This window comes from Salvelinus alpinus, chromosome 10 (genome assembly GCF_045679555.1).
Source record: "Salvelinus alpinus chromosome 10, SLU_Salpinus.1, whole genome shotgun sequence".
Taxonomy (NCBI): Eukaryota; Metazoa; Chordata; class Actinopteri; order Salmoniformes; family Salmonidae; genus Salvelinus; species Salvelinus alpinus.
In genome coordinates, this window is record NC_092095.1 from 49,668,297 (window position 1) to 49,691,167 (window position 22,871).

At 40.5% G+C, this 22,871-nt stretch overlaps 1 protein-coding gene across 1 annotated transcript in view; it reads left to right on the forward strand.

The window, feature by feature from the left end:
• The first annotated feature begins 8,843 nt into the window (after nucleotides 1-8,843).
• Nucleotides 8,844-22,871, forward strand: part of LOC139532150 (contactin-associated protein-like 5) — a 30,888-nt gene continuing 16,860 nt past the window's right edge. Inside the window, exons 1-7 of the mRNA XM_071329363.1 lie at nucleotides 8,844-9,398; nucleotides 9,989-10,099; nucleotides 10,741-10,934; nucleotides 11,974-12,124; nucleotides 17,591-17,794; nucleotides 17,976-18,160; nucleotides 18,360-18,503. Of these exons, the coding sequence (XP_071185464.1) occupies nucleotides 9,299-9,398; nucleotides 9,989-10,099; nucleotides 10,741-10,934; nucleotides 11,974-12,124; nucleotides 17,591-17,794; nucleotides 17,976-18,160; nucleotides 18,360-18,503 (1,089 nt within the window). The 5' untranslated portion in view covers nucleotides 8,844-9,298. The remainder of the gene's footprint in view (nucleotides 9,399-9,988; nucleotides 10,100-10,740; nucleotides 10,935-11,973; nucleotides 12,125-17,590; nucleotides 17,795-17,975; nucleotides 18,161-18,359; nucleotides 18,504-22,871) is intronic.

A 22,871-nucleotide genomic window follows, 5' to 3' on the forward strand; every position in this document is an offset into this window, starting at 1 on the left:
CTCTTTGGCTAGCTTTTGCTACTGTAAATGTTGTTACAGTAAATGTTGTCAGCCTATGTCAACGAATGTCAGCGTTCTAGCTAACAACTGCAGATCCAAAATTGTTATTTTGCAAAGACCACAACAAAATATAATCTTAGCGACTGTTCAAGTAATAATCCAAACATTATTGTAAGCATATGAGAACCCCCCAAAAAGTTATTTTGTGATCAAAACATACGGGAGCAAATGGCGATGGCTTTCTTACTGCAACCAAAAGTCGCTCTCATCTGAGCATGACTTCAGTGTGCTGTGTACTGAAAAGGGACCTGTGGGTCATTGGTACCCCTCCTATGGGTTTTATTTTCCAAAAATAGCCTGGAGATTGTGGAGACACTCAGAGAGTGTAGGACAATGTGATAAACAGGAAGCGAGGTGCTTAGTTTGTCTTTTATCCCAAACCATTGTTTAAATGACAGTCGGAGACACATTGACACGTTGATAAATGAGCACATCTGAAAAGCAAATGAGGTGCGGGACACATATCTAAATGAAGGTCATTTGTTAAGGGAGCATAAGGCGTAGGCAATAATTGCTTCTGTGCACCAATGTTTAACATGAATATTAAGATGGGACCTTATCTTAACTAACTTCGAGCATAGTCGTCCCTGGTTATATATAAGATGAAACTCTATGCAAATAGGGACTGTAACGTTTTGATGAAAATAAACAAACTGATTGATAGGCATTAACCTTGAAAAGGTTTCCTTCCAATACTTTTTGCATACGATTGCAACTCTCAGTTCTGTCTTTTCTTTGAGTGAAAGGGTCAGCCCAAAAATATTGCAAGAATAATGTATTTGCCTTTAATATTTTGCACAGTATGGCAGTTTCCAAAAACATTGAATTGTTGTTGCTGCTATTTAGTAGAGGCACGTGTAAACATTCTTACTGTATATACTGTGCACATTTTTCATTTAAGAAGCCTGATCTGCAGGAGGAACATGATCTTGTAATGGCTGGAGAACACTGAGACACAATGTCTGTCCTCAGAAAGGGATTTAGTGGCCAGGGTCACAATCCTACTGTCGCCATGTCCTCTCCACTGGTCTCTCACGTCATCTGAAACTAATTTGTATCATCCTCAGAGATTTGGATCTAAATGCACTATGTACCCTCTGGGACAAAATGCATTCTTCAAGCAGAACTAATGAAGACGCATCACGGAACAGACCACCTTACTGGAAAATGTATTCATTCTTGGAGAGTCAAGTGGCAATGCTATCCTCCCATTTCTTGCAAGTGATTATTGACCATTGTTTCAGTAAATTCTTAAATAGGGCATCATGATACATGATCGAAAATGATTAAATATGTTAATCCAACTTCAACTAAGCTCAGGGAATGTGATACAAGCTCTCAATTTTCGTGTGCATAACAGTACAACAATAGTCAATAATGAATTTTGGGGCCGTAGAGGTTTCCTTTTCAGGCATCCGACATCTTTTCAGATTCCAGCTGTACAAGTCCCTCTGTCTCTTAGGCAGGTATGTTTTGATTTGTTAGATGACACAGGTGAAGGGTTTGAAATGAGAAATGTGTTGGCCCTCAGACACGGGTGAATAAAGCAGAGAGAATTTGCTGGGTCAGTGGAGCAGGGAAACGATGTCTGATGGCTCACCTCTCTTAACCCTTGTGATGGATTGGATCTCTTTCAGCACTAAACTGGTTTTGAACAAGTGAGTTAAGTTCTATTTTTATACAAGCTCACTGACAGTGTTAGTAATCACTCAGTAATCACTTCATTAGTGTGACTGTGTTGATTTGACTATGTTGGGAGGCATTCAAAAACAGTCCAAAGACAGAAACATGAGTTTATTCGCCTAATTCAAATATTTTTCAGCATCATGTCCTTTTAGCTTGAATTATTGTCCAACATTTATCCAGCGCCGCCACAATGTACCGTCTTACTGTGGCCTCTTTGTAAGGTTGTCTGCTTGTTCAGATCTGACGGCGTCTCGGGTTCATTTATCATTACTGATTGATTGAATGTGACTTTGAAACCACAGACAGTATTTGCTCCCCATAGTTAGCCTGACCACCTCAGATTCTAATTGTGCCATGGCCTTACCAGAAGAATATCAAGAGAACATTGAGATCTAAAATTAGGCATTCACGGGATGCCTGAGCTCAGCACAAATGTTTGTCCCGGAATTCTTGTGTTTCATATTCCATTACTGGCGTTTCTGAATTTGAACAATATTTAAACCTAAAATGGAGTTTAAAAACTTCATGTATGTCATTTTGAGAGTTATTTGTATTTTATACAGAGGGTTTAAAGATAAGGTTTTTCATGTATGAACAGAAACGTGATCATGGCATGTCTTATAATGCATAATAACTTCAACACAATGCATTACAGTACATGCAGGCTATACGTAGTGTTACTACATGTTCATAATACACGATTTATGATAACCTACCCCTTAATCCTTTAGCTGAGTTGTTCAGCTGCATCAAAGATCCCAGCCATGAGACCAGCTATAAGCTGACGAAACATGACTATATAGATAAGATGTAGAATGGCTTTCTGCTTCAGCCCAGCTCACATTTCTCCAAGCTATTACTGAGCAATCTTGTCTCTCAATTGCCTCAATCTTGAGCAATCAGGCACCAGAAGGGTACAAGTCTAGCTGATGATGGCTAGCTACATTTCTAATGACAAAGAAAATGAACAGAGAGAGAGACAGGGGATATGTTCCAAATGACACCCTATTCCCTATATAGTGCGCTACTTTTGATCATAGCCCTATTGGCCCTGGTCAACTGTTTTTTTCTGAAACATATACATAGGATGGATCATGGAGGGTATCACACTAATCTCTACAGTGAAGCAAAAGTATCATGGATGGACATGTCACTTTATGACAGGTCTTCTGTTATGTTTACAACTGTAATGGAGGTGGTTTGTCGATCTACACTAGCATTATGGGTAGCCTTGACTGAGTAGACTGAGACCTTGTAGACTTCTGTTAGCTCCCTGAGGGTTTAGCTCCCTGACGGTTCCCCTTCGATCATACAACAACCACATTATTGTAAAATAAGACGTTACTGCATTGACTAGCACTACATTCTTCGAGAAAAAGGGTTCCAAAAGGGTTCTTCAGCTGTCCCCATACTAGAACCCTATTGTGTTCCATGTAGAACCCTCTGTGGAAAAGGTTTTACCTGGAACCAAAAAGGGTTCTTCAAAGGGTTCTCCTATGGGGACAGCCGAATATCCCTTTTAGGTTTGTAAAAGGGTACTAGTCTGTGAATCTTTCCATAATCTAAACCAGAGCTTATCTATTCACACTATCTAGTATACATCTGTAAAGCATTCTGGCACAAGGAATAGGATGTTTTCCACCTAAATCACGGAGGCAAAATCTGCCCTCTGTAGTGCCTTGTGGTCAGAGGCCAAGAAGTTGCCATACCTGGCAGTGACGCAACCAGTCAGGATGCTCTCGATGGTGCAGCTGTAGAACCTTTTGAGGATCTGAGGACCCATGCCAAATCTTTTCAGTCTCCTGAGAGGGAATAGGCTTTGTCGTGCCCTCTTCACGACTGTCTTGGTGTGCTTGGACCATGTTAGTTTGTTGGTGATGTGGACACCATGGATCCTGAAGCTCTCAACCTGCTCCACTACAGCCCCGTCGATGAGAATGGGGGTAAGGAGAATTAGATTAAGGTTAGGAAGGGTTAGAAATAGTTAGCTAAAATTCTACAGTTGTCCCCGACACAACTCGAACAGGCAACCTTTGGATTGTTAGACGGTCGCGGCATACGCACACCCATCCTCCTACTTTGGTTTCTGTCTAAAGTAACCAGACCATTAGTACATATCATACATGTTGGAGGTGCACACAAATACGTATAATATCCTTCATAAGGATCTGAGGCCAGCCTGAAGCAGGAACAAGCAGTAATATATTGTATGTAAGGACAGCAAAAGTCATGGATAGGCAGGAGAGGACATTTTCTGTTTTCCCTCCTTTGTGGGATTCTTGTGGCCAATATTTGGAGAGAACCACACTGCTGTGAGGTTGTCCTTTCCCAATTACAAGCCATCAGGTGAAAGTGAACCTCACAAAAACACAATCTCTACAAGACTTTAGAAAACAATAATAATTGGTTGCTGAGAACAGACTGCCTCAAAGCAACTAAAAACAATGCCACTGTGACCTTTATATAAAATACTACTTATTTTCCCCTTATATTTGCACCTGATCTGATTCACAGCCAATCTTCTACAACCAGTGAGATATGTCAAGGGCAGAGCAGGGTAAAGTATGAATTTAACATATTGAATGCATTTACAGTGGCTTGCGAAAGTACTCACCCCCTTGGCATTTTTCCTATTTTATTGCCTTACAACCTGGAATAAAAATATATATATTTTTTTGTATCATTTGATTTACACAACAGTATGCTTAGGGTCATTGTCCTGCTGGAAGGTGAACCTCCGTCCCAGTCTAAAATCTCTGGAAGACTGAAACAGGTTTCCCTCAAGAATTTCCCTGTATTTAGCTCCATCCATCATTCCTTCAATTCTGACCAGTTTCCCAGTCCCTGCCGATGAAAACATCCCCACAGCATGATGCTGCCAACACCATGCTTCACTGTGGGGATGGTATTCTCCGGGTGATGGGAGGTGTTGGGTTTGCGCCAGACCTAGCGTTTTTCTTGATGGCCAATAAGCTCAATTTTTGTCTCATCTGACCAGAGTTCCTTCTTCCATATGTGTGGGGAGTCTCCCACATGCCTTTGGCAAACACCAAACATGTTTGCTTATTTTTTTCTGGCCACTCTTCCGTAAAGCCCAGCTCTGTGGATTATACGGCTTAAAGTGGCCCAATGGACAGATACTCCAACCTCCGCTGTGGAGCTTTGCAGCTCCTTCAGGGATATCTTTGGTCTCTTTGTTGCCTCTCTGATTAATGCCCTCTTTGCCTCATCTGTGAGTTTTGGTGGGCGGCGCTCTCTTGGCAGGTTTGTTGTGGTGCCATATTCTTAAAAATGTTTAATGATGGATTTAATGGTGCTCCGTGGGATGTTCAAAGTTTCTGATATTTTTTTAAAAACCAACCCTGATCTGTACTTCTCCACAACATCGTCCTTGACCTGTTTGGAGAGCTCCTTGGTCTTCATGGAGCCGCTTGCTTGGTGGTGCCCCTTGCTTAGTGATGTTGCAGACTCTGGGGCCTTCCAAAATAGGTGTATATATACTGAGATCATGTGACACTTAGATTGCACACAGGTGGACTTTATTTAACTAACTAACTTCTGAAGGTAATTGGTTGCACCAGATCTTATTTAGGGGCTTCATAGCAAAGGGGGTGAATACATATGCAATCACCGACCTTTCAATTATTATTATTTTTTTAATCAAATTTTTTGAAACAAGTAATTTTTTTCATTTCACTTCACCAGTTTGGACTATTTTGTGTATGTCCATTACATGACATCCAAATAAAAATCAATTTAAATGACAGGTTGTAACGCAACAAAATAGGAAAAACGCCAAGGGGGGTGAATACTTTTGCCAGGCACTGTATTGAATGCTCATTCACCAGCCTCAGATGAAGGATCTTCATTTGATCACCCCGTTGCAGGAGAACATTCCTGCAATGCAGGACTTCAAACGTGTAGTTTATTTGACATTTAAAAAGGCTTCTGAAGTTTGTAATTTCCACTTTGAAATTTCAGACTTGATTTTCCCTTAAGAAAACCATCCCCAACAAAAATATCCATGAACATAATAATTCACATTTCTTTGTAGCAGGTTACTTTTTAGAATAGTTTTTTTTAAATATTTATGTTTTTGCATGCACATTGATTGATTAATTGATATTATACTACACGATCTGTAATTGGTTGGACTTATCTCACTCGTTATTGATATGGTTTTGTCAGTTTAGACGGTTTAGGTAGTCCCATTTATCAATCTTCTCTACCTTGGCAATCATTCTAACTGTGATTAAAAGTTCAAATTGTTTGGATTTCCCAACTCTAGTGATGAGAAACCGAGGGTTTCTGAAGGCTTCAGGGCTTTCACCAAATTGTGGCGAAAAACGGTTCATTACTCTGAGCTTTATTATCTGTTCACAATGCACATTAGTGTCGTCTGCTGATCAGCAGTAAATAGCAGCGTGTGATTATCATACATATTCTTTTCTCTACTGTTTCCATTAGAACTTTGTGATACAGCGGTAAGTCGTCGGCAGTAGTAGCCTATAATCAGTTGCAATACCAGGTTTCTATACCAGTTTATACCAATACTATTTTTCAAAAACTGAATCTATGGCATTATTTAGGATGCTTATACTATACTAAATGAAACAAATGATTTGAACAACAGTGCAGAAAGTGTGGTTTCAAATAAAAAACATTTTCTAAATAGTGTGCCTTCAACAGGATTTGACCTCATACCCTCACATCCCTGAATAGTCCATAGTTCTACCAGCTACCAGTCAGGTGAACCTTTTTGTCCAAATTCCTAACTATATTTATAAGTACAGTGTCCCGTAGTGGTCGGTGTTTGAAAGCAGAACTGAAAAAAGCACTGGAACCTCAGCGAAATCAGTGGGATCTTGCATTTTTCCACACACAGTCTGAAAGCACGTGATCAAATGAAGCTTCGGACATCGTGATGACGTACTTCTGGTAAAGTGATACACGCATCAGCACACTGCTTCTAAGTTAGCTGCTTAGCGATTTCGACACATGCCTTGGAGCTCCGGTATCAAACGTAACATCACTACCTAACTCTGGCTGGATTCCAATAGGAATTATATAACACTTTGCAAACCAGCATAATATGACTTGCCGATGTGGCCAGCAAACCATGAGTTTCAGACCACTGTGTTATGGTACAACTAGGCTGAAGAAGTATGGTAATGTCCAAAAATATAATAAATAATTACATTTTTATAATAAAATATTAACTTAGGTGCTCACTTGGGGAAGGCTAGAGAACTGAAAGCTCTCAATCCAACAACCATGTCTCTGACCAACAAAACCATGTCTCTGACCAACAAAACCATGTCTCTGACCAACACCCCAAAACGAGTTACTTTAACACCATAGATATTAACACTGAGAATGTGTAACAGCATCAGCTCTAATAAAGTATTAATTTATGTCTGAATTTGCAAAACCCATGGTGTTAGTGGCCCAACAATCTTGGGGTGTTCGTTTATCAACACTTTAAAAAGTGTGAGTTTAACCCAATTTTGGTGGGTTCATATATAATTACTAAGAAAGTGTTAAATGTGCTGTGTAGGAGTGCTTATTCATACTGACTATATGACAGTATAAGCCCATGTATATTACTAATTCTACGCTGTATGCAGAATACAATTAATCCTGGTCTTCTCTGACATCCTGACCTCGGGGGATTAAATCTGCCATTGGTATTTGAATATCGTAAAACCTGTCTCATAGGAAAGAAGACAGTCTTCTGTTTATGTGTATGCATTGTATATTTTCTGTACATTTACTCATCTACTCTGCAGTCTTTTGGGACAGTGAATTTCTAGATGTTTATAGAGGTTTTATAGATGTTTACATTATTTTTGCTGTCCCAAAAAGTATTTAATTTTTCAGTTCTGTGTACTTTTAATTGGAATTTGGGAGACAATAAGACCACGTATCTACTGTTGTGTAACAGACCAGGTAACGTCATTAAAAAGTTGTGATTGACACTCTAGTAAGTCTAATAAGAACGGCACAGGATATGAACAGATCTCCAAAAAAGCACAATAACATGCCATTATCAGAAGTATGTTAAGTAATCAAATTCCTAACAACATCGTTGGCATGCCAATAACTGTCATATGTCACATATAATCTATCTTTACCGTGATTTAATTGGATTCAGTTATCTTTTGTATTAAACCTGAAACTAGTCCTTCAAAAGTGCCTCTAAATTACATGAAAACACAAGTAATGAACAACAAAACGTATTTGGATGGATGGCGTATTTGTCCTGTCCAACCTGAGTTGGTGAACATAGAATAGTTGTTCGAAACCTTCCATCTGGCCTTCCAGGGTTATGGCTGCATGCTACCCACAGAAAACAGATGTTGTCTGGCCTTGCCAGTGCCTTGCCAGGCAACCCAACTGAACACTGCATTATGTTATCTATGGAACAATGCTCTTATATGATCCAGGATGTACTTCAGTGTGTGTGTGTGTGTGTGTGTTTGTGCGTTTAAAAATGTGACAACAACACAGCATGGCAGCAACACATGATAACACAGCATGGTAGCAACACAACATGACAATAACACGGTAGCAACACAACATCGCAGCATCACAACAAGGTAGCAGCACAAAACATGGTGCAAACATTATTAATCACGGAAATGTATTTAATTAGATATTTCATGAGAGAAGAAACCAAAAGTATACATGTACAGAGAGAGCAGCAAGATCTGAAATAGTATCGCAAATAAGTGATTAATAAACAAAATGACATGATTTATGAATGGTTTTTAGACCATCCCATTTCAAATGGATACTGTTATAGGATGGATAACATAACATTCAGTCCAAATGACCTTGCTGGATGAATGGTGCAGAGATGATATGAGATAGATTAGGATTAGGTTTAGTGTATGATGACTAACACGTTACAATGCAATAATCTGTGACAGGCAATCACAATCAAATGCTAAGCAGCGTCTAATTAAATATAGGCCTGATGGGTTTATTATGGCATCTGAACTGAACAATCTATACGCGTCAAAATTGTTGGTCTCATGTTTTGACGCTATAGCGTGAAAGCACAGCGGGATATGCAAGCCCTGGCATCGCTTGGACGCGCGTGGAGCTGTCTGTGGTGCTGAATCTCTTTCTCTCTCTCGCTCTCTTTCTATCTATTTGACGCTTACTCTCTCTCTCACACACACACACACACACACGCGCTTGCAAATGAAGCAGGTGAGATGCTCACTGCGTGCTCAAAATTCTGATTGATTTCCCATTGGAGTCGCGACGATGCTAGTGCGTCGGAACGCACCAGAAGTAACCAGCAATCCTTGATGAAGAACGTAAAGCTATTGTCCTTATAAATAGCGACTTTTGATGATTTTGAAACAACGTCTTTAAGATGATATTTGTGAGAAGGTCTCTAAGATTTAATAACATGGCTTTTACAAAAATATATCGAGGATAGAGCTGGAAAGCCACAGGAACATTCTGAGCGGCGGCGCGCACACGTTTGGACCTATTTTCTGGAGACCACCGGCAGATGCTGTAACGCAAATTGGATAAAATGCCTGCTCTGTTGGCGAAAATGAGCTCGAGAAGCGCCTCGTGGTTCTATGCATTCAGTGTCATTGTTTTGAGTATTTGTGGATCCACACATGCAGCAAGTAAGTCAATTGCAAGTATGTTTACAGTAGACTAGCCTATTCGATATCGGTGTTTAAGGTTGCCAAATATATCGGTCACACTCTGACACTCATCCAACTCAACTTTTGGTATGATATTTGAGAGGTATATATCATTTCCCCCATAATGACTCCGGTGAGCTATTGTTTTAACACATTAGGACACTTGTTATGTGAGGCTAAGAAAATGCATTTGGTGTGCTTTGAATTCATATTCAATTGTCTTGTATTCAATTGCATGGTGTCTATGTTGACTTCAAATTGACAGGTGTTAAATGCTTATTAGGCTACTCAATGTAGCTGTTTTGGAGAAGGCATAGGGCGGCGCGCAATTGGCCCAGCGTCGTCCTGGCTAGGGTTTGGACTGTGTAAGCCGTTATTGTAAATAATAATGTGTTCTTAAAACTTCTTCGGGATCGGTGTCCCGTCATTGTAAATAAGAATTTGTTCTTACTGACTTGCCTAGTTAAATAAAGGTGGTTTGCTGGGACACTCCCTCTTTCCATCACCTGGTGGCAGTGTTTCACACTATTGTTCACGCACGGCATAAAATAACCACGATCCTCTTTCAGAAAGTTGTAATGGCCCATTGCTATCAGTTTTGCCTGAGTCATCCTTCAAAAGCTCTTCAACATCCTCCAACAGTCAGCTGCCTCACTCTGCCAAGCTGAACAGAAGAGAGGGTAAGTATTGCCACGTTCACTGTAAGCAAAATATTGTCAGATCTAGTGAGGGATTTGGCTGTGTTGGCCTGCATTATTAGAATCAGAAGATTCGATTCCGATTGAGAGATTCAGAGTGTTTAATAGTCACGTGTACAGGGTTGCAGGTGTGATTGCAGGGTAAAGTGAAAATCTTAGGCTCCGAGCTCCAATATACAGGACCAAGTGAAATAAAATAATGAAAACGGTCCTAAAAACAACAACAATAGAAATTGCACTATATACATCATAACTCTAGCAGTGATGAATACATAAATGTCCATTGGGGTGGAGGCAGAGTAAAGACTGTTGAGAGTGAGGGGGGGTGACCATAGGGGGAGCAGCATGACCACTGAGTGGGTGTGAGGACCAAGTGAAATAAAAACAATAACAATTATTCTAAAATGAAATGCATCAATAATATACATATTAACAACTGCAACAGTGATGAATGTCGTTGTTAATTGTCACAGAGACACACACACACACACACACACACACACACACACACACACACACACACACACACACACACACACACACACACACACACACACACACACACACGCACACACACACAGACACGGAGAAACACACACCTATTGTACCCTTTCCTGCTCCAGGAGAGGGTGGCTGGGCCCCGGAGCGGTCAGACAGACAGCCGTGGCTCCAGCTGGACCTCAGGGAGAAGATGGAGATCACGGCCATCGCTACACAGGGCCGTTCAGGGAGCTCTGACTGGGTGAGCAGCTTTATGCTGCTGTTCAGTGACTCTGGCCTGGCTTGGAAGCAGTACGGACAGAGCGAAGACACTGAGGTGAGGCTCTGCCTGTCTGGCAGGTTGATGTTTATTGTCATGAGTCTTGCACTGGAGGCAGAACTAAGCGGCTTTTCCCTCTAGAGGGGCTAGCTGCAAAGTCAAAATTGTCTATATCGTATAAATTCATGAAAACTACAATGTCACCATGTCACTGGATTTAGGTTAAAAGTTGGGTGAAAAAAATATGAAAATCCCTTATGTTAATTACTAATTGTCATGTCCCTTCAAAAAGCATAATAAGACAAATTATATTTGTGTAAGTCATAAGAAGTAGGGATTCATTTCAGGTCTTAAGGGGAATCCTTCCGTGGCAGATATTATAAGACATTTTAAAGCTGTAAATGAGAGGTTTTGGTTAAGTACAGCAGAGAAAAGTATTGGAAGAAAATAGAAAGAAAGAAAATAAGAAAGAAATAAAATGTCACACTTCTGAAAATACCAAATGTAAACTTTTGTTTACCTCATCAACCCCCAGCTATTTTCTGCTCTCTGTACTTGAACGCTCTCATCCCAGATGCTTCGGGTGGCGGCTTAAGAGTTACAAAGAGCATAAAACACAGTCTTTTGGCCTCTAGGGTACAAGCTTCCTTTTTGCTTGACTTGAATTACTTTATTTTGGGGGGTTTGAACTTTTGAATTGATTTCTGTGGCCACTGGGCCCACCAGAGACAGAGGTCGCATTGCTTCTTCTCATGCTGAAAGGCAAAACAAATGGGCTCAGATGGGCTTAGGCCTCCACAGAAGAATCAATACAAGTCATGAAAGAGCTTCATCTTCGCCTTAAATCTCATGTTCCTCCTCGTTCTTCTCAAAAGTTGTGAGGAAGAAATAGAGAAACTGCATCTTGACACAAAAGCAAAGCCCTCATTTGCCCTCGTTGGTATCATTGACTGTCTACTATTCCTGGCTTTTTTCAAATTACCTTTGAATGAATGATTACTTTCCATGATCTGTTACCAATTGAAAAAAACTTTGATTTGAATGTGTTTGACCAATCTAGTAAATACTGTATCTATTCTCCCTCTCCTCTTCCCAGCAGACATACAGAGGGAACACTAACTCAGAGGGTGTGGTCCAACACAAGCTGCTCCATTCCATCACAGCTAGGTTCCTGCGCTTCATCCCAGTGGACTGGAGCAGCACAGGATGGATCGGCCTCAGAGTGGAGGTCTATGGCTGTGTATACAGTGAGTGGATCATCACATCAGGCTGTCTCTAGTCAGGATATTGTTTGTGTTAGTGATGCGCGGGATCAGCTGTTTGTTCACCCGCAACCGTCCGTGATAAAGTGAAAATCGGAGGCCCGCACATTTTTTGACAGGCCTTGTTCCTCTCTAGGTTTCTTCCTAGGTTTTGGCCTTTCTAGGGAGTTTTTCCTAGCCACCGTGCTTCTACACCTGCATTGCTTGCTGTTTGGGGTTTTAGGCTGGGTGTCTGTACAGCACTTCGAGATATTAGCTGATGTACGAAGGGCTATATAAAATAAAATAAACTTGATTTGATTTAGATAGGTCTATGTTTCTGCTTATGATTTCCGACATTTTTGTATGTTATTTGTTACTCGACTTGTCTATAATTACGTACAACTGAAGTCGGAAGTTTACATTGACTTAGGTTGGAGTCATTAAAACTTGTTGTTCGACCACTCCACAAATTTCTTGTTAACAAACTATAGTTTTGGCAAGTCGGTTGGGACATCTAGTTTGTGCATGACACAAGTAATTTTTCCAACAATTGTTTACAGACAGATTATTTCACGTATAATTCACTGTATCACAATTCCAGTGGGTCAGAAGTTTACATACACTAAGTTGACTGTACCTTTAAGCAGCTTGGAAAATTCCAGAAAATGATGTCACGGCTTTAGAAGCTTCTAGGCTAATTGACATAATTTGAGTCAAGTGGAGGTGTACCTGTGGATGTATTTCAAGGCCTACCTTCAAACTCAGTGCCTCTTTGCTTGACATCATGGGGAAATCCAAAGAAATCAGCCAAGACCTCAGAAAAGAAAATTGTAGACCTCCACAAGTCTGGTTCATCCTTGGGAACAATTTCCAAATGCCTGAAGGTACTTCATTCATCTGTACAAACAATAGTACGCAAGTATAAACACCATGGGACCACGCAGCCATCATACCCCTCAGGAAGGAGACGCGTTCTGTCTCCTAGAGATGAACGTACGTTGGTGCGAAAAGTGCAAATCAATCCCAGAACAACAGCAAAGGACCTTGTGAAGATGCTGGAGGAAACAGGTACAAAAGTGTCTATATCCACAGTAAAACGAGTCCTATATCGAAGTAACCTGAAAGGCTGCTCAGTATGGAAGAAGCCAGTGCTCCCAAAACCGCCATAAAAAAGCCAGACTACGGTTTGCAACTGCACATGCGGACAAAGATCGTACTTTTTGGGGAAATGTCCTCTGGCCTGATGAAACAAAAATAGAACTGTTTGGTCATAATGACCATAGTTATGTTTGGAGGAAAAAGGGGGAAGCTTGCAAGCCGAAGAACACCATCCCAACCGTGAAGCACGGGGGTGGCAGCATCATGTTGTGGGGGTGCTTTGCGGCAGGAGGGACTGGTGCACTTCACAAAATAGATGGCATCATGAGGTAGGAGCATTATGTGGACATATTGAAGCAACATCTCAAGACATCAGTCAGGAAGTTAAAGCTTGGTCACAAATGGGTCTTCCAAATGGACAATGACCCCAAGCATATTTCCAAAGTTGTGGCAAAATGGCTTAAGGACAACAAAGTCAAGGTATTGGTGTGGCCATCACAAAGCCCTGACCTCAATCCTATAGAACATTTGTGGGCAGAACTGAAAAAGTGTGTGCGAGCAAGGAGGCCTACAAACCTGACTCAGTTACACCAGCTCTGTCAGGAGGAATGGAACAAAATTCACCCAACTTATTGTGGGAAGCTTGTGGAAGGATACCCGAAACGTTTGACCCAAGTTAAACAATTTAAAGGCAATGCTACCAAATACTAATTGAGTGTATATAAACTTCTGACCCACTGGGAATGTGATGAAAGAAATAAAAGCTGAAATTAATCATTTTCTCTACTATTATTCAGACATTTCACATTCTTAAAATAAAGTGGTGATCCTAACTGACCTAAGACAGGGATTTTTTTGTAGTATTAAATGTCAGGAATTGTGAAAAACTGAGTTTAAATGTATTTGGCTAAGGTGTATGTAAACTTCTGACTTCAACTGTACATGCAGCTTCTCTTCTGTCATTATTTGTTGCCCTGGAAGAGTAAATAAACCCTTGCTCACCAGAATAATGTAATAAATTGATAGAATAATGCTTCAATCTAGTTGACATCACTAAAGTTTGTTTTCGCTTTCCTCTTTAATCTCTGCTTCTCTCGTGCAGCAAAGACGTTTAGGGACCGGGGAGAAAATGCAATAATAAAAAATGTAAAACTGGAAAGATTCAGTTTGAATGAAAATGGTGTGTATTTGGCTCGCTACAGTTAAGCCCTAAAGCTTATGTTTAGGCTTTGCACTAACGCCAGATAAAATAATGAAAGAAAAACCTTAATGTAGCCCATAGATAAGATTTGCACAAGAATTATACATTTATGGATTTTTAATGCTCTTTATTTAACCTGCCCGCCACACAATGTTAAATTTAAGTACTTCGTAACGACCAAACTAGTGGGAACTGAGCTGCCACCAACTTGAAGGAGACGATACTTTAACTTTGCTGGAGTATTGAAACTCATCATCCTGAGATGTTTTGAAACATTAATTTATTTATACATTTATTTATTTTAACATATATTTATAATGTTTTGAATCCTGTCGAGTGCATAATTAGATCCCTATTTCTGAAGTCTCTTAACGTTTTATGTTGTTTTAAATATTTGCCAGTTTATACCATTTTGGCAGACATTGCCAGGCATAGTGTTCAAATCACCAGCAGTAGCTGTAGGTTGACCTGAAAAAATTGAGGATTCTGCTCTTGCCTCTTCTGTTGACAACCAGGTTCTTCTTCTTATTCTTTGGTATTATGGCGGTACGCAAAGAAATGTTATGGGTGCCTACCGCCACCCACTGTATCGGCTGTGTATCAGCCAACTAGTTGGTAGTATAAATTCATTACACTTTGTGAAAAAATTGCACTACCAACTAAACCTACAACCATTAAAACCTCACCACTACTTGGCCCAATCGGATTATTTTGGTAAAATGAATAGAACAAATCATTGAAATGACTTGAGGTATTTTGACGACTGCTATGAAATGACAGAGGGGATACAGCTATGTAGGAGAAACAGATTGAAGGGAGCGTGGAATTTAACCCCGGTCTTCGGTGGGGAGAGGGGTGACGTGTCTAAGCCAGCTGCGTTAGGCCTACAGCTATACCACGGGCTCTGCACGACTTGCATTCATTTTTATTAAGTATGGTATATAGTGCATTCGGAAAGTATTCAGACCCCTTTCCACATTTTGATACGTTACAGCCTTATTCTAAAATGGAATAAATAGATTTTTTCCCTCATCAATCTACACACAATACCCCATAATGATGAAGCAAAATCAAATGTTTAGATTTTTTTTCAAATGTATGACAATGAAAAAATGAAATACAGTGATCCCTCGCCACTTCGCGGTTCACTTATCGCGGATTCGCTATTTCGCGGATTTTCATAATGCATTTTTTTTTTTTTTTGGTGCATTGTGCTCTGCATTCTGATTCGCTAAAAACTCACTCCCGCTTCTTGTATCAAAACATGCTACGAATTGTGCTATCATTTTGTCGTCTCGTGCAGTTATGTGTACGTACATAAAACAGCTTGGCAAATTTACATTAAGTTGGCCAAATTATCTTGTAATTTCGAACATCTCCTAAACCCATAATGTCGACGAAACGGCCTACACGTGAGTCACTGTATTTGTATACATGTAATAGTTGCTAATTGTAAAAAAAATAAAATTTTCTATTTCGCGGATTTCACTTATCGCGGGTCATTTTCGGAACGTAACCCCCGCGATAAACGAGGGATTACTGTATCACATTTATAGAAGTATTCAGACCCTTTATTCAGTACTTTGTTGAAGTACCTTTGGAAGCAATTTCAGCCTTGCGTCTTCTTGGGTATGACGCTACAAGCTTGGCACACCTGTATTTGGGGAGTTTCTCCCATTCTTCTCTGCAGATCCTCTCAAGCTCTGTCAGGTTGGATGGTTGTCCTTTTGGAAGGTTCTCCCACAGAAATCTCTCCACAGAAAAACTCTGAAGCTCTTTCAGAGTGACCATTCGGGTTCTTGGTCACCTCCCTGACCAAAGTCCTTCTCCCCCAATTGCTCAGTTTGGCCAGATGGCCAGCTCTAGGAAGAGTCTTGGTGGTTCCAAACTTCTTCCATTTAAGAATTATGGAGGCCAATGTGTTCTTGGGGACCTTCAATGCCGGATACATTTTTGGTACCTTTCCCCAGATCTCTGCCTCGACCCAATCCTGTCTTGGAGTGCTACAGACAATTCCTTCAACCTCATGGCTTGGTTTTTGCTCTGACATGCACTGTCAACTGTGGCACCTTATATAGACAGGTGTGTGCCTTTCCAAATCATGTCCAATCAATTCAATTTACAACAGGTGGACTCCAATCAAGTTGTAGAAACATCTCAAGGATGATCAATGGAAACAGGATGCACCTGAGCTCAATTTCGAGTCCCATAGCAAAGGGTCTGAATACTTACTGAATGTAAATAAGGTATTTCAGGTTTCTATTTGTAATACATGTGCAAACATTTCTAAAAACCTGTTTTCGCTTTGTCATTATGGGGTATCGTGTGTAGAATGATGAGGATAATTTTTTTGTTTTGTCCAGTTTAGAATAAGGCTGTCACGTAACAGATGGGATCTGTTGGGAGGGATCTGAATACTTTCCGAATGCATTGTATGTTGGTTGTTTTTTTGAGTCAATTTCAATTCACCCCGGAATAGTTTCTTACAGTGTGGCTGTGTGGTTGAGCAGGTAAAATTCAAATGAAATGTATTATGTTATTGCCTCTCCCCCTGTTTCTAATCTGTCCAAATAAAGCGTTGAAAAAATAAAGGTGTAATTCCACCAAAAAAATTACCCATAGGCCCTTATCATCAATCAATAAACCATTGATTGTATGAGAAACACAGTTTTTGTGTTTTGGTGCTGCCTTTTACATGCAAGGAAACCCCCGAAATTGTTTTCACAACACTGTCTTAAAAACACCAATATTCAAGTTGAAGAACCACTTTGGGTGTTTCAGACTATTTTGTTTCTGTTTTAGAACACATTCTGTGTATTAAAACGCTCGCATTGGGTTTACATTCAAACACCCCCCAAACACCAGATCTCAGATTTACATTTACATTTAAGTCATTTAGCAGACGCTCTTATCCAGAGCGACTTACAAATTGGTGCATTCACCTTATGATATCAGATAAGGTGCATTACTTTTCATGGTTATTTTTACAGTGCACCTGCCCTTCATCCATACAATATTTGTGTGTGTGTGTGTGTGTGTGTGTGTGTCTGATTTACACTTAATGTATTATAAAGCTTTAGCACACATTTGAACGTTATGCTAATATTCTGTATATGGGTAATCTGACCGTGCTTTCTTCATGTTTATCTTCATCCACGATTGGTTCACAGAGTCAGATGTGGCAGACTTCAACGGCAGGAGTGCTCTGTTGTACCGGTTTAACCAGAAGTCCCAGAGAACGGTGAAGGATGTGATCTCCCTCAGGTTTAAGAGCTACGGGGCAGATGGGGTGCTTGTGCACGGGGAGGGACACAGAGGAGACTACCTGACATTGGAGCTGCACCATGGGACCCTGGCTCTGCACCTCAACCTGGGTAAGCACAGGCCAATGGTCTCATAGAACTACTATAAGGGAATGGTGCTATCATTATGACAAAATCAAATATACAGTATAAGATGCTGATTCTGAAGACTCATTTAACCTACTGTATCTGTGTTGTACTCTTCTTCTTCCCACCTCCTCCTCCTCTTCCTCCTCCTCCTCCCTCTCTGCAGACGACGCTAAGCTCTACCCCAGCAGTGGGAATGTGTCAGTGGGCATGGGCAGTCTCCTGGATGACCAGCTCTGGCACTATGTCCTAGTTAAACGCTCCAACAAGCAGGTCAACCTCACTGTGGACGGGCACACACGTCACCTCAGCACCACAGGTGTGGAAGACTCACTGGAAGTGGACTATGAGGTGCGTCATCACTCATTAATGTACTGTATTTCATTAGAGCCACTGCAAATTATGCGGCATAATTAATTATGCGCCATCAATCATTCAGTCATTCATCCATACATTACTGAATGATATACTGTATATTTAAATGTTTTTTTTTGTGGTGTAATCAATCAGTAATATTTTGTTATGAATCCATTCTCTTTGTGTCTCAAAGCTCAGCTTTGGAGGAATTCCTATACCCGGTAAACCAGGAAGCTTCCTTAGGAAGAACTTCCATGGCTGCATGGAGAACCTCTACTATAATGGAGTCAGCATTATCAACCTGGCCAAGCGACGCAAGCTCCAGATCCACAGTGTGGTAGGGATCTATACTATACATAAAGCATACTGAATGTACACTGGTCTAGCATACTGTATGTACCCCATGAAAAAAAAACTACAAGGCCCCTAACACAGAAATCAGAATGTTTCAGATTAAAATAACGTACTGAGCAATATGTGTTATTAAATGTACTAACTGTGAGCTTCTGCTGCTCTATACTACAATTGTGCATATTCTAGGTTCTACCTTCATCCTTTGCCTATATTTTAACAGTATTGCAAACATTTTTGGTTCCTAATGTCAACAAAAGCTGTCTGCGTCATGAGATTTTTATGATGCTTTATTATAAATAACTAAACAATTGGTGACTTATTTTTTTATATATGGTATTGTAGTCAGTTTTAATGAAGAAATTACCAATGATCCGTGTTTAAGATTAAAGAATGTATTACCAATTCTTATAAACAAGGCTAACCCTCTTCTGCCCTATGCATAATTCCTAAATATATACCTAAATAACACACCCAAAATAAAAACAATTCCTTAACTATGTGGACTGCAGGCGTAAATGTGGTACCTACAGAGAGCAAGCATCTGTGAAACTGCAACTGTAGTGTCGAGACTTTATGTGGGCATTCCTGAGTAAGTTCCATACGAGATAAACCATAGATGAAAATACTCTGAAACAGTATTTTGCCCATCCCCGGGCAGGCTTGGGTAGAACAGTTTAAGGCATTTGTCCTTGTGTTTGTTCCCTGTAAACAAAACTGCACCAAGAGCCCAGCGTCAAGCCTTCTTGTTTATAATGTCTTTAAAATGACATTTTCTAGCTAACTGGTTTTCATTTGAAAGGATGGCAAGGCTTTTCAACCTGCCTTGGCACATTGCAGATCTTAGATTGTTCGTTATAAGTTTCAGCTTACTGAAGGCAGGTTCACCTCCAGCAACTGTTACAGGCATTGTACAGAAGATTCGCAGTGCAATGCATATCTCTCAAAAAAATGCTCTGTGGCTGCATCTTATGGATGCCATGTAGGAGCTCTACAGGAGAAAGACCATCTGAGAAAGTGGCACCATATATCATCTTTAGACGTCGCACTTCATTTTCAAATCCATCTGTGAGATCTTTGGAGTACTTGTTTCTCAATTTGTGGCAAGATACACACATTTGGTTTTGGTGAAATCTCCTCGCGTATAGCTGCAATCGCGTGGAACCGCAGGCACTGTGTTGCGAAATCCAGTGTCTGACTTCTGTTCATTTTGCTATGTCATCTTCAGTCTCATCAGGGAAACGTTTTATTTGTTTTCTGTCGGCTCCTCTGTTCACTGTGAAACTGAGTAGTTCCACCCCTTTCATTTGCCACCGCCAAAAGAGGGTCACCATTGATTACGCAGAACCTGTATTTCTTCCTGTAGTGCCTTAATGCGAGCTGCTTCAGTGTCCACAGAAATATTTCCTGACTGCAAAAGTAGGCTTCTATTCTCAATACACTGCAAAACTCTTACCCGGAAAGTGAGCAGGAAGATTGCCTTGAAAGACATTAAGTAGCTTTTCAGACCTTTTGCCTCAGATTTGGCTTCGTTTGTCAGGCTGCAGCTAGCAAGAAGCATGTCTAGGGCCTTGGTCTGACCACAGCAATACACCCACTCCATCACGTCTCTGAAAGGCGGTTAAGACAGCAGCCAGTCTTTTCTTTGAGAATGGCCCATCGCTCTGGGCTGGCACTGAACAGATTGTACAGACGATTCACACAGACAAAAAAAGGTTGATACTTCTGGGCACGACATGAGCTGCATGTACACCCACAAGAATAAGAGTATGCAAGGCACAAGGTGAGTATGTGGCCAGTGGATTCTTTTGCAGTATGTGTGCCTGATCTCCCTTCACTTTCCCTGACATATTTGCACCGTTATCATAGCCTTGACCACGGCTATCTGCTATGTCAATACCATGCCCTTCCAATGCACTCAAATCATTTCAGACGCTTCACTGCCTGTTTTTCTAGCAAGGTCTTTAAATTCAAGAAAACGTTCAATTATTTCCCAGTCACCTGTTCTCTGAACTTTATCTTTGTGTACATATCTCACCAATAATACATTTTGCTCAGAATGGGAAATGTCTGGAGTTGCATCACATATGACCGAATAATAGATTGCATCTTCTCTTTCATAAAGTACTGTTTTCAAAACCCTTTGACCACATATTCCTATGAACTCGTTGTGGCTCTCAGATCTGAGGTAATGAGACTGTCGTGCTCCTTTCTTTTTGTCTGCGACTTACTGTAAGTGCTCACGTAATAGCGGGTCCTAATTTGACAACAGTTCAAGGAAGCCTAAGTAACGTCCATTATGCACGTCGTCAAGATTGAGTGATTTCCCTCAGAATGGTAGATTCCTAGATGCTATGTACAGTTTCACATCCAAAATCCTTTCTACAAGTGCTCTGTTTTGATAAATTCCTGACTGGATTTGTTTCTGCAGCTGACTGTCTATACCTGTAGCTGTTGTTACGGTATGCTGCAGATTTTTCCATTTCCAGTAACAGTTCTTGTGAGACACCATCCTCATGCTCTGGTAGTTTGTCATGCATTCTCCTCCATTTCACTGATGATATCTTATAGCCATCCTTACTATTCAGAGAACTGGGTGAAGGTTTACTTTGCTCATGAGAAAAAAAGAACACATGGAATGCTATATAATGCCTTTACACTCTTACTATAAATAAGCCAGTCTCTCTGCACCTTTTCTCTTCTGTTTGCTGACTTAATGTAAATAGTTGGGGAATGGCTTGCCTTCTGAGTCTGGGTGCATGATTTTATACAGTTCTGTCTCACCACACCAGTTGGCTAGTCTGTGAACAATAGCTTCTCTTTCAAAACCTCATCTTCCTCACTTCGAATCTGTCCATTCTCTTCCTTTCCCTTATTACTTGCTTGTTCAATCTCTTCTGTCACTCCTTCACTGGCACTGCTGCTACTCTTTAACTCCTCTTCATCCTCCCTGCTCTCCTCTGCATCAGAGTCTGTCTGACAGCTTTCTGCTGACCTGGGGCTCTCTAGGCACTAGGAAGTGAGTAAACAAAGGGAATTTTAGGTTTAATGTTCACTCCTACAAAGGTTACCATACTAAAAATCTACTACTAAATGAAAAAACGATTTAATAGTATACAGTTGAAGTCAGAAGTTTACATACACTTAGGTTGGAGTCATTAAAACTTGTTTTTCAACCACTCCACAAATTTCTTGTTAACAAACTATAGTTTTGGCAAGTCGGTTAGGACGTCTACTGTGTTGATGACATAAGTAATTTTCCCAACAATTGTTAACAGACAGATTATTTCACGTATAATTCACTGTATCACAATTCCAGTGGGTCAGAAGTTTACATACACTAAGTTGACTGTGCCTTTAAGCATCTTATAAAATTCCAATTTACAATAAAAACACGTGTCTAGTTAAGCTGCTGCTGCTATAAAACAACTGCCTCACCTCCAAGGTCCACTTTTTCAACTTCATGTGGTAGACACATGTTGGGATCTTTGTCTACGGCAGTAGTAATACTAGAATCTACAGTATGGATAGGTAGACTACATGTTAGGTTTTAATTTTAGTCTTGCTAGCTAACAAATATCACACAATGTTGTGGAATACAGTTATAATAATATCTAAATAATAGCTAATTAGCTAGCCATAGCTGGTAGTGGTAGCTCATCATCATCATGTTAATAATTACTGCTCTGACTGAGCCGAGTGAGTCAACGGTGGGCAGTTACCTGTAGCTAGCAAGCTATCAAGCTAGCTATATTGGCTAGCTTAGGCTACTCAGTTCGGCAGGCCGTCTACACTGACTTACCACTCAAATCCTTCTCTTTTTTTTCGGTGAAAAAACATAGTGAGTAATTTTTTTCACTGAATTGTGCTTTATCCATCTCTGTTTCCTTTCTTTCCTTTTCTGGAAACCCGATTTCGTTTTTGAGGGGGACATAGCGGTTATCTCTCGTGACTGCTTAGGCTACATGCTTGAGCAACTGTCAGATCAGAGGTATTGTTTTTTTCTCCTCGGAGAATGGACCAAACCATGTGCATTATGAGGGGGTACAAACGGGATGGTTGGGGAGAGATGCCTGATCTGATTATGGTTATACGTTTTAATTTTCATCACAGATTTTTTTGTCTAACATTTTTTAAATGATTTTCTAATCGTTTATGGGCCCCTACCAGGCTAGGGCCCCATGAATCATTCATGTCCCCCCCCCCCCCCCCCCCTTAACAACGCCCTTGTATGTACATACTACAATCCAACTGAATAAACTCCAATAAGAATGACCAGTAATTAAAGTCATTCTATACATTATGCCTAAATGACCCAGTATGGATGAATGTGGGGTGTTTTGCATTAAAAACC